General features: G+C 47.4%; 2 protein-coding genes across 2 annotated transcripts in view; both read right to left on the bottom strand.

Annotated features, from left to right (window-relative positions):
* sik2b (salt-inducible kinase 2b) overlaps positions 1–2364 on the bottom strand; it is a 43562-nt gene extending 41198 nt beyond the window's left edge. The window contains 1 exon segment of the mRNA XM_080006507.1: positions 1961–2364. Coding sequence (XP_079862633.1) covers positions 1961–2101 — 141 coding nt within the window. The 5' untranslated portion in view covers positions 2102–2364.
* Positions 2365–3694: 1330 nt separating this feature from the next.
* Positions 3695–12513, bottom strand: laynb (layilin b). Its single transcript, XM_080007214.1, has 8 exons — positions 12123–12513; positions 8744–9050; positions 7885–8042; positions 7320–7364; positions 6381–6461; positions 6147–6264; positions 5558–5865; positions 3695–4019 (listed from the first exon to the last, which is right to left on the bottom strand). The coding sequence occupies exons 1-8, from the start codon at positions 12193–12195 to the stop codon at positions 4015–4017; spliced, it is 1095 nt and encodes a 364-aa protein (XP_079863340.1). The 5' UTR covers positions 12196–12513; the 3' UTR covers positions 3695–4014.
* Between the last annotated feature and the right edge of the window lie 433 nt (positions 12514–12946).

Below are 12946 nucleotides of genomic sequence, written 5' to 3'. Positions count from 1 at the left end.
CCAGCTGAGACAAAACCCGGACAATAAATGTAAGCGCTTCAAATGTGTCAAATTCTACGCAGAATGCTCCGCTGTCCATTATGCCGCTCTTTATCCAACTGTCTTTCCGTCTATCTCTCGTTCACTCCCTCCTCACATGGTGCGACCGTGCTGACACTACATCCCTGTGTTTCTGCCGTTACAATGGAAAGTCGTGGCACCTACTGTCACCGGTCAGCAAGATACAGCAGAACAACATCCAAGCACCGGTGATAAAGGCTCACACTATCTGCTCACAGGATCTGTGAGAGGCTACAGTTTCCAGGTTCAGGGGGACTTGCCAGAAAAGGTTGAGCTAATTCCAACACATCTGTCGCAAAAATACTGACGATCCAAACACCACGGCTCTGCTCATGTCAAACCGGTTGCAGGCAAAACCTTTTCTGACAATTATTTTATTGATTTTATGATTTCCCCCAAGGGGGAGAGGGGTAGGAAACGGACAACATACATCACAGTGCTGTCATATGGTACATGGATATATAAAGATTAGAGCCCGACCGATATATCAGTTTGGCTGATATATCGGCCATTATTTGACTTTTTCTTGACCACATAGGGACCAGCAGTTATGCAGCCGATGTGTCCCGATTTTTAGATACATTTTATTTATCCTGTACTTCTCTGTTTTTACACTTCTTTTAAGTTACTCCCCAAAATAAGCGCAAAAGTTCGGCAAGGCATTATAAATGCATCTGTGTTTGTTTACACTCTTGTTTAGACACAGACAGAAAGAGATGCTGCGTTGATGGGAAACTCTGAAAAATAATTTGTTTTGGAGGTGATGCGTTCACTGGAAGTCAGAAATTTAAATATATATATATATATATATATCATCTTTTACATTTTTCTACCTATCTACTTTTCTATCTATCACAAAGTTATTTGTTTATTTCGTTTTAAATTATTTATTTGCTTATAAGTTAAATATTCTCCAATATAGAAACTTTAATTAAATACAAGTTTTTCAAATTGAATTTAAAATGTTGTTTTTGTTTTTTTTCTTTTTCAAAAATGCCCCTTTTCACAAATTATCGGTCAAAATATATGTAATCGGTCGGCTAGGACTCTCCCAAATCAGGATCGGCATCGGTTGGGCTGTAATAAAAATATGGATGACCTACATGTGCACATAAGGGATACGTTTATACACACATGTATGGACAAGATCAATTAAACGAAGAGAAAATAAGTAAACAATTACATGTACCGCAACTTATAAATCCACGTTTATCTAAAAAAAAAACCATTGTGTTGACAAAGGATACTTGAGGAATTTTAAAGAAAATTGAATCCCCTGGGAAGTGAGATCCCCACAGCAGTGTTCACAGGTCGATGTGTTTATTTTGCATAAATACACTATAGTTGTGTTTGCAACGACATCCAAGAACGAAAGCCATGGCGTCATCAACGTCAAGCCCCCGACACCCGCTTTTATTTTGTCTTGCATTGCACGGCTGGCACAGAAAGAAAACTAAATCCAATCATATTTTGGGATTGCGTAAGCAGACCACCGACCCACGCCGGCTGTCCCAGATACAGCAAGCGTGGCGTATTATGGGCTGTCGCCTTTGTCGCGCCAGCTTCTGGCTCGGTTTACGCTCTGGGTCGTTGGGCGAGACGCCGTGCGTGCTGCTGACGGCGGCGGCGGTCAGTGGCGTCTGCACGCCGCATGCCACCGCGGACCCGGGGGGACCCGCGTTGGGCGGACGCGCGGTCGGGTGCACGGGTCCCGCGCGGGTCGCGGGTCCGAGCCGGCGCGGGCGGACACGCTGCGCGCGGGGCCGTCGCGTTGCAGCTGCAGCAGCAGCAGCAGCGCGCGGCGATCGTTTGACTGCACCCTAGAAACACCAAGTCACGCAACTCTCTCCTTTTTTTTGGGGGGTGGGGTAATAGGTTTAAGTTTCCCGGTGGAACTCACCTCGGTCTTGGTGATCCGGTGTCGCGCGAGCTTCACCACGGCGAAGTTGCCCTTCCCGAGCGTGCGCTCGATGTCGTAGAAGCCCACGCGCACCGGACCCCGGATGACTGGTTTCTGGAGAGCGGCGTCAGCCATGACCATGCTGGTCTGGACGGGGACCGCAGGAGGAAAGAGAGCCGGGGCCGGCCGGGGCAGCCGGTCGGCCGGACGGACGGGCGGGCGGTTGAGGCGCCGACTCGATCGTCGCCGATAACGGGGCGAAGCAAAACAAAACAAATCGCCTCTGGAAACGTGTCCGCCGATAACCGCTAATAACGGACAAAGTTGACTGCCGCGCTGCCAAAACGGCCCCCGAACTCCCCCCCCCCCGCTCTCTCTTGTCTTCAGCCGGCCATCTACTGATCTCCCACGACCCGTCACGCCACGACCCGTCCGCCTCCCCCGGTACAATAGCGCGATAATATTTCGGCGTCGGGCTCCTCTATCAGCCGCGGCGCACGGCTCGACTTGCAGGAGGCATCTGGTGGCGCGAGAGTCGCGAACGAGTCGGCGCCCGCGAACCGCTTGAAATGACTCGGGCGTCGGGAGTCGCAACCTCGGCGGCGAGGCGCTCTCCGACCGACGGACCGAAAATACGGCCTCCGCCGAACATGACGACTGAGAGGCCGAACGGGAGGCCGGAGCGGGGCGAGGTGCTCGGCGTCCTTCACATCGAAAGTGACTGACTTACATCACCTTGCACCTCGATAAATCATTTTGACATAAGTTAATTGGGGGTTGTTGTTTTTTCGGATTCACACTTTTGTTTTTCCTCTGTCGAAATAATAAAAAAAAAGTCTTTTAGCATTAACTATGTGAAAAATATGTATCTCATATTTTTCACATAGTTGATGCTAAACGACTTTTAGGGGACCACCCATTGGCATTATTCAATAATTTCCCGTGTTTACCTAATGAATAATTTCGACAGAATTACATTATTCCCGAGTTGCATTCACAACTCAGAGCCGACCGACTCCGTCGAATCCCCGGGCATCGTTTATCCGTACAACCGAACGACTCTTTTTTTTTTTTTTACTGGCCTCGAGACTCGTCGAGGAGCGAATCCCAAAAAAAGGGTCGAACCTCTCACCACGAGAGGCATCGTGTTCTCGGGTTGACGTGTATTGACGTCATCAGCCATGGGGGTATTTGTACAGGGGGGGGGGGGGGGGAGGCGGGGCCTCCGCCGCCCCGTTCCACACTTCAGTGCCAATTGGTTTCCAAGGCAACCGGACCCACCTCTGACGTCAGCAGGTAAAATTGCTCTTCTGCTGAAATCTTCTGTTTGCTCGCCCGCTTCTGATTGCATGAATGCATGCATGCATGTACGAGGTGACGTTGAGGGTTAGCCCCGCAGGTGCTTACTAAGAGTTGCAAAGTGAAATTATACTTTGTGATTTAACATAAGTATACAAATTATAATATATATTTAAATATAACATAATACATACAACACACACACACACACACACACACACACACACACATATATATATAGTATAATATAATATATACAAAATATACAATATAAATAATTAGAATTTGATCAGTTATATAATGACATTCTTTCATGACTTCACAAGGGAATCACATTATTTATCCATACTTAAAAAAAAAATAAACACAACACCTTTGTTTTTACTCCAATTTTGCACGAGTTGAAAAAAAAATAACAATTCATTTCAACACACATTTGATTTACTTTTTTTTTATTTTTATTTTTAACAGGCTCACAAAAAGAGCACGTGCCCCTCCAAGACCGAACAATGACGACGTTCGCCTGGTAAAACGTTGTTGCATTTGATTACGCGACGAGGGGGCCGTGACGTACCCGGACGCTTGTCGCCGCCGCGCTCCTTAACGAGGGCGACAACCGGGAGCCGCGTTTGCAACGCGCGGGCCGGTGTCCCTGCCGCGGCACGCACGCTGCAGGGACGCTGCACGGAAGGGTCCGCGGCGTCGGCGGCGTCCGTTTCCCCGCAACGGAGGTGTTCAGGTGGCCTGTTGTGGATCTACTCTGTTGAGAAATAAAAAAAAAGAAAGGAAAGAACAACACGATAGCGCCATCTGTTGGTGAACACTTGAAATTGGGGTGTAACAAAAACAACAACAACAACAGAAAAAAAAAAGTTATTTTCAAAAGGCATTAGTGAGGAACCCGTGATATACCAGAACTTAAATGTGTATTATTTACCATCTTAATTCAATGGCATGCATCCAACATAATGACGATGATAATAATAATTATCATAATCATAATGAATGCCCCAAAATAGAGTGTATCCGGTTTATTTTGGGTCACTTTTTACTTAGTTATGGTACATTGTGTCGGCGGCTTACATCCTAATATGAATCTATAATAGATTAGAATAGATAGATAGAGATATACAAAGCAATTGTTCCCCTTCTCTGTTGCCAGTGACATTCTAACACAGAACACTATTGAGTGCAGAGTGGGCAGGCGGGCCAGTATTCCTCTGCTGTCACGCATGGACTTCCTGAATGTAAGAGTTCCAGATGTGCTTTTGGCATTTCCTGCCTCACATCCTCCAAGAACACACTCACGCAGCCTCTCCTCTCCCCGGCTCGCTGGGCTTTCTCTGTCTCTGGTGACGCCGACCCAACAGCCCATTTTATTTAAATATATTTATTTCATAGATTTATAGGACATTTTTATACACAAACAAAAAACAAAACAACGTATGAACTTATATGTGAGCAAAACTGGACAATCCCAAGAAGCTGTTTTTTTTTTTTTTATAAAATGGGTGATTATACCACGTGGTCAGGAAGAGCGAAGACCTCACAGTTTGGGGGGGTTTACTGGAATCATCACCAGTGTTCTTTCGTCAAGGTTTCCCAGCGCCGTCCTGTTCCCTGACATCAGTCCCCAAACAGGAAGCCTCGAGAAAGGAGTGGCAACGCACTGACCCCGCTTCGGAGGCCTCGCGGCGCGGGCCAAAATAGACCCCGAACAGAACACGTCCATGGAAACGGAGCCGGCGGAATCTGTTTGTCCTTGTGTCTCGCGGCGTGTGTTGACGATGCGATTCTAAGGGGGCCGAGTAGCTGAGTGAGGGGTTACCAACCTTATTTGAATCATCATATTTGTACTTACTCATATCGTCATCACACAGTGCGTAATATAATGTGCAGTCCTATGAATCCCGGTCGATCCCACATGTATGAGTGGAGAACAACGACTCGAAGCCTCCGCTAACGTTGCGGATGTGCCGATCACAACAGAATTAGATTAGTACAAAGCAGTATAAACCGTCGGTTAGACTGGAATCCATCCGGGACTTTGCTTAAAAACCTGCATACGATGCTGAGCCCAATCTGAGCTCCGGGCGCGAAAAACCCACTAAATTGGGACTGTAGCGTAGGCTTGGCTCTCGTCTACATAACAAGAAAACCAGCAGCGTGCACCGGGGGGACAAAAAAAAACAAAAAAAACGAAGGGCGGCGGGTGTACCGAGTGATTTAACATGACGTTGGTGGAAGTGGAAGGTGGAGGGCTCTCGCATAGGCCCGCTATGCGCCGGGCGCTCTAACCGTAGATCTCGTTGTCCACCCAGCCGGCCTGCGCGCGGCAGCCCCGGCCCTGCTCCCTGCAGGTCTCGTAGATGTCGTTGCTCACGAAGCCGCTCTCCCTCTCCGGGCACGGCACGTTCTCGTAGTCGTCGCAGCCGGCGTCCGGCGGCGGCGCCCAGAAGCGCGTCTTGCCCGCGTCCCGGCCGCGCGGGTGGTGGAGCTTGGCGATGTCGCTGAACGCGTAGGGTCCCTGCGCGGCGCAGGGCTCGCCGGCGGACGACGTCCACTGCTCCGACCCGCTCGGGTAGCTGTCCGCCTCCGTCTTCCTCCTGGGTAGCACACCGCGGCACGGGCGTAGTGTCAGAAATCCACAAGTCTACTTTTTTTTTTTTTTTTTTCTAAAAATGAACAACTATCACACAGCTAAACATTAATCACCCGGCTAAAGGAAAAAACACGATCCTGAAGATAAGCACTCTCGTTTTCGGGACTTCCAATTATCTATGCGAACAAAGTTGGTTCGTCGTTTGGAGCCGTGCGTGAGACTTTTCTTAGTTTTTTGTTTTTTAGGCGAAACGGCATCTCCTCATTCAAACTGCATCAAGCTCACCTCTTTGCGAGGCGTCTGTAGCACAGCAGCCCGGCGGCCACCAGCAGCAGCAGCAGCACGACGGGGACGGTGGCACAGAGCGCGTAGGACACGTACAGCGTGTTGTCCGACAGGGACACTGCAGCGCAAAAGGAAACACAGGCCTGTACACGTCTGTGACTGGGATGGATGCTTTCAGGTTCGACCATCGCGCGTCACAACGCCGGGAAGACGCTGCGCCGCTTCCTTCCTCACCTGATGATTCGGGTAGCGCCATTTTTATCTTCTGCAAACTCTCTGTCGTCGCCGACAGCAGCTTCGGCCCCGCAGACGGCACTACGACATGAAGGGAGGACACAAGGGGCATATTTTAGGGAAATCCGGGCGATTCTGAAACCTTTTTTGACAGTAATGTGAAACAAAGCGTGTCAGAGGGTGGAAAAGATGAATCGGTGATGCAGGTATGATGTCATTTCCTTGCCGATGAACCGCAAAGCTGCAAAACCTTTGGGCTGCAGAATTAATGTGAAAGATTATTCAAATTGTGTGGGCAGCAGGTTTCCAACACACGGAACATATCAGCGAGATAGAAAAACCTGAAGCGAAATTCCCAAACGGAACTGAAACGCGTTGCCCCGACGTGAGCCGGGAGACGGCACCTTCTCCATCCTGTTTGCAGCTGAAGACAATGAGCATCACGGAGGACAATGCTTATTTGTTGACGTTTAGATGGCCAAGCCTGGGTTGACGATGCTTAGTCGTAGGTTGTTGGCTCCGTCGGCTTCACTAACGTGCCGCCCCACGATTCATGTTCTGTGTGATCTGAGCCCCGAGTGCGAAGCGCCGGGGGAATGGTATCGGGTGCGAAAGGGGTTCGTATTTCAACACCAGGTGGGGTTGCGTAACATGCGGAGCCTTGGATCGACTTTGACCACTAGAGGTCTTCCTCTGCAAAGGCGTTCGGTCAGGTGGCCATGAGCAGCACGTGGCGAGGACTTCTTGAGGCTTCACTGGAAGTGTAAACAAAGAACTCATCCTCAAGACTAGTGTGTGTGTGTGTGTGTGTGTGTGTGTGTGTGTGTGTGTGTGTGTGTGTGTGTGTGTGTGTGTGTGTGTGTGTGTGTGTGTGTGTGTGTGTGTGTGTGTGTGTGTGTGTGTGAGTGTGTGTGTGCACTTCTGTTGAATGGACAGTACCTGTGTGAACCGCCCTCCCCGACACGGTAAACGCAGGTATTCTCTCTGTGAAAGACACATAGAATCATTCAACCGTCAATCACCCTCAGCAATAAACGAATCCCTCATTTGTTGAGGCGAAATTGACGTAATTGAGGCCTAAAAAAAAATGTGGGGAAAACGAACAAACTTTAAATAGAGCTTAAATACGATAAATTATATGCATGGGTGTATTTTTGTAATGTTATTTCCGAGCTCTTTGAAAAGTATGTTCACAGGGGAGGGGGAGGATAAAACTTTTTGTTCTTTCCGAAAATATGACTTTCATCAAATCCCTGAGCAAATGCAGCTGTTAAAGTAGTAAAAATAGACGTTTATTTCGAGGCCGTTATAGAACAAGGCCAAACAGAGCAGCTTACGAAAATGACACGAGCATTTCTGTGCAGGCACTGACGTTACAGTAGTTCCGTTTCGTTGATTAAGTCCTTGAGTGTCGTCACGCAGAACAGGGCCGACTTGACAGCTTATCTACCAGTTTAACAGCCAGAACCTAAAGCCAAGGACCCAGGGGCCCCGGGGGGCCGACCTTCGGTATATTTGCAGATGAAGTTGTTCCTGGAGTTGCAGTTGTCATCGTTCCACTGGAACAGGAAGTGACCTTCTTCGTCGGGCGGTGCGGACGGCTGGTGGTACAGGACCGCACACATCTCCCCTCCGCAGGACGGCTCGTCCCAGTGCCAGTTCCTGCAGCGGCGGGAGAGATCCGGTTGAGATCTCGGTGGCCATTGACTCGCTTCCTCATAGCCACCGCATCATCCGTGAATCGATATAATTCTCCTCTAACGGTGACATGACTATGACTCTAAAATACCATTTTCGGATGCTGAGATTTATCATTTATTATTATTATTATTAGTATTATTATTATTATTATTATTAAGCGTCCTAGAGATTGGAGTCTTAAAATGAATTGATCCATAGTATAATTACCCCACCATTCATAAGTCACTTTTATGGGAATGGCTGTATTTCTTATGGATTCCCGTATCAACTTAAGAGGTTCACAAACCTATTTAGACTAGAGAGAGAAAAATTGTATTGTGTCTAAACAGGGCTTATATAGACGTAATGCATTTATTAGTGTGCGACAGCCATTTTTGTCTGAATGAAAACATATGGTCATGGTCATTTTGTTCCACTTTATATTTGAGCTAACACTAATATCTGACAATTAGGATAGATATGGCTCATATCTTTCAAGGCCTCATGACCCGCTTCTGCGATCTCTGGCGTCCCACTGTGGGGGCCGGGCCCGCCAGGTTGGGAATCACCGCCTTTAATATTGCCAACACGACACGGACATTCTCATAGCATGCGTCACAACAGTCCTTGGCTTGAATGTAGAGCACAACACCCGTTCAGCATGAGGACATCAGAATAAAGACCTGAACTTGGCCTTGCTTCCATCGATCCAGTAGTACTGCGATGGGCAACCGGGGCTCGCGGCCCCGGGCCTGGGACGCGGCTTGTTCCGGCGCAGCCCAATCCAGAAGTCCCCGTCATCGGCCTGCAGCTGCTGGATGAACCTTTCCACCAGCCGCTGCTCGCTCTCCGTCTCGATGCTGAGCAGCTCGCCGCCTTCGGACCTGCAGGCGTGCCGAGCCTCCTCGAAGGTCAGCCTCCGCCGCCCGTCGTGGATGTAGGAAACCTTGTAGCATGGACGCTCTGTCCCTCGCCGGCAGATCCTCAGGCCTGGACGCGGGCAGCGGGGTGAAAAAGAAAATGGAGAACACTTTTGATTTGTGTATGGCTTGGTTGGGACATGGAGGTCACTGGTAGGAGAGTTGAATGCAACCAAGCAGATAAGATTTTATTCAGTAGCCAAGCGTTCCCAACTTCCTGCGAGGCATTGTCACCAGAAACTAAACTCCAAAGTAAACAAAAAACAAACAAAACAGGATTTTTCTTCATATGCCAAAAGCAAGCCAAAGCAAATAATAATAATATATGCATATTATATACATATAGCTGCAGGCTGCAATACACAGGGTCCATTATTGACACCAATTACAAATGTTTGAGTTCCCATGGAACGTAGTAGTCCTGCCTCACGGTGTCTATGTAGATGGAATCACTCTGTGTGGAAGTTCCCAACAACACGGTTCCATCCCAACGGACTAAACACTGCATGTCCCTCAGCTGCAAGCGAACTCCACATGTGAGGACGCAAACACGGAATATGTTTTGGATTGTTTTCGAATCCTGCAGTTTGTGTTTGTGCGGCAAAATAAGGAAGGACACGGTACGATGATGATGCGAACAGACTGAGTTTATATTAACAAAAAGGGTAAAAGATATTAAAATATCGCACAAAATGCCCCGCTGACGTCAAGCAGCTAAGATGATACACACACACATACACATGTGCAGTCTGTAACCACTAAGGAACGATGGAGCGCACACACTACGTCACTCGCACGGTGCGAATGTGCGTTCGTAGCCATACCCTGCTCATTTATAGCCAATTGGATGATGACGTCACAAAGTGTCTTACTCCACAAACGCATCTCGCTCCACCACCCGACGGGAAGTTTTTAAACCCTGGCATCGCGGCAATGCACAAATGTTCGGCTACTTCCGGTCAAATATATAATAATAATAATAATAATTGGTTTTTCACTAATTCCTTCTCCAAATGTGGATCGATATGGATGAAACTTGAACCACGAGATGTCTGAGACGTCCCGGGTCGAGCTCAACCGTGTCCGTAGCTCCAGCGGTTGTCCTGTTCCAGACACTTTTAGCCCGAATAGTGCCAAGAAGTATAATAATAATAATAAATAGCTAGCTGCAGGCAGCGATACAGTGTCCAGACTAGTCGTGTTAGGTTTGTTTTACAGTTTCCCGGGTTCTATGAAACGCAGCACGATTTTCCTAGTTTACTTCAATGCAGCATGGAACAGACGGTATTGGAGGCAGATGATCCGCTGCGGCGACCCCTAACGGGAGCAGCCGAAAGAAGAAGACTTCAATGCAGCATGGGCTCCCCCTGGTCTGTGGTCTCCTGGTTGCTCGTCTCGTTTCTTCAGTACTTTCTCTTTCAATATTGTGACTGACCTTGACGGTCAAGGACTTCAAATATCAAAGAACAGATCTACCGACATCTCCCAGGTAAGAAGCTATGTAAATACACAGATTAATCTATAGTTTGGTCATCACAATCTGTACATTTATAATAAACAATATTTTGACGTCATAAAGCATCTCACTGTTAATCTCAACTCGTTCAATTTCAAGTGACACGTGCGACGTGTCAGTTCAAGGCCAACTGAATATTTCGGATCAAATTTGTTTTTCGCTTATATCTGCTCCATCTGTGGATCGATTTGGATGAAATTCAAACAACTAGATCCCTGTTATATAGTGGTTACACCATAACCGTGTTTCCAGCTTACGCCGAAGTATGTCTTCCAGACAGTTTTGGCCGGGTTGGGCATATTTTGGACTAGCATAGTGGCACGTCGGTCTGAAAATCCCTCAATTTTTGGTTGTTTTTTTTGGTTATATCTGCTCCGTATGTGGATCGATTTGGATGAAACTTCAACCGCGAGGTATTTGTGATAGCGCGGTTCAAACAAGACATGTGTTATGCAGAAGGTGGTTTTCCAGATAGTTTTTAGGCTTCAAAATTCTGAGAATTTGGGGTTCTTTTTCCTCTTACAATAACAATAAGGGGCTGCCTTACAATTACATTCCAGCCCACAATAACAATAGGGTTTCATCCCTGCGGGCTGGACCCCTAATAAATCATGCACTGGATCGAATAACCTGTTGATTTAGGATTGCTCATCAATGATTCATTGGCTCCAAATCCTTGTCAAATCCTGACACAACCTATACCATTTTTCCTTGCAAATTGTAATCAGGATGCATGAGCATCATCTGCAAGAAGGAAAGGTCCTGGAGCACTTTATGATGTATAATCGGCTCTGTCTTATCACAGTACTGGATATGACAAGTACTTTTACTTTTCATGCATTCAGTACATTTAAAGAGCAAGTAATGACTTACTTTAACTCAATTAGGAATGTCAATGTAAACTTTCCCTTTTACTAGTCATTTTGCGTCAGGGTATTTGTACTTTAAAAGGTTTGAGTACTTTTTTTTCCACCCCTGCAAAATATAAACGTTTCTTCAACTAGTTAACGCAATAACTAACTTCCGAAATACCAGCTCTACGCTGGGGAAAAAACAACATCCCTGAAGAAACTATAAAATACTGCCATTTTGCTGTAATTCTTCGAAATGACGTTGCCGCCTGGTCCTGGCTGCTGTTCATGCATCCGTTTCAAAATAATTGTAATAATTCACATGTAGTAAATTACTTCATCACATCGCCCACGACTTCTCATTTTGTTGCACAATGAAAAAAGTAAAAGGGCTCATCGGCGAAAAACAACAGGCACTGCCCTCCTCAGCGTCAATCGCCGTCTGCGTTTCGGGTGTTCGACCAACTTTTCAACCGCGGTTTCCACCGCGGTGACCGTTGCGAAACAACCGCCGCTAGCGGGTAGAAGGCAAACCCCGCGTATCGGGACGAACACACTCGAGCGAGCAATCGCGTCGATTTACCCAGGACGCGCGTTGCCGAGTGAGCGCATGTACAACGTTAACTCGGGGAGGGTCGGGGAACGCGACGCATCATCCAATTATTATATCGGACCGCAGCGCGCCGCGTCAAAACGCGTGAAAGCGCGCACGCAACCAAGACGATCCGGCTCCCCGTGAAGCCAAGCGGTTGCTGTAAAGTTTGGAACTTCTTACCATTGATTTTGCTGGCAGATCCAGGGTGGAGGAACACGGTGACCACAGTGCCAAACAGCTTCATCAAATCCATTTCTACATGTTCGCCAGCATATTCCTCACCGTTATTATTAATGACGACGATAAAGTCCGACACGCGTTGCTGTTTTGTTGTTGTTTTGTTGTTGTTGGGTTTTTTTTTTGAGACGTGTCGGAGCGTCGGGGATGTGTCCAATCAGAACAGGGGTGTTTCGGAGCTGTGCATGGCGTCTGTCTGCAGGAAAAACCCAAACGACAAAAAAAAAAAAAAGAAGTTCTTTTCTCCTTCTTCTTCTTTTTTCTTTTTCCCGTTGAAATCCTCGGGACCGGGACCGTGCGTCGCTCCGTGCGCGCCCCCTCCGCCGCTATAAGCGAAATCACATTTTCTTCCACTAACGCGATTTTTTTTTTTTTTTTTTTTGCAAGGGAGTGAGTGCGTTTCTTTGTGCGCCTACCAGACTGACGCTAACTACATATAAAGGACGGACTCAGAATGGCAGAAGTTTAATCACGCACGCGCACGCACGCACGTACCAACGCACACAGAAAAAGAGACACAGAGAGATGTATTAAAGGTTGTCTTTACTGTTTCTTAAGTTCCATGTACCTCAGTGCATTTTTACACACTCGTGTCGGTATTTTAGTCCTGTTCTTATCGTAATGCTTATATCCTTCACTTTTCGTTTTCCATTTGCTTTCGGGGAATTTATATTTTCACCATGTTGATAAATAACTGAGTTGAAATGGATGTTTAGAGAGAGAGAGAGAGGGGGGGGGGGGGAGAGGAGAGGGGACAGGGGGAGAGA

This window comes from Zeus faber (genome assembly GCF_960531495.2).
Source record: "Zeus faber genome assembly, chromosome: 9".
NCBI classification, from domain to species: domain Eukaryota; kingdom Metazoa; phylum Chordata; class Actinopteri; order Zeiformes; family Zeidae; genus Zeus; species Zeus faber.
This window is presented reverse-complemented; position numbering and strand designations above follow the sequence as displayed.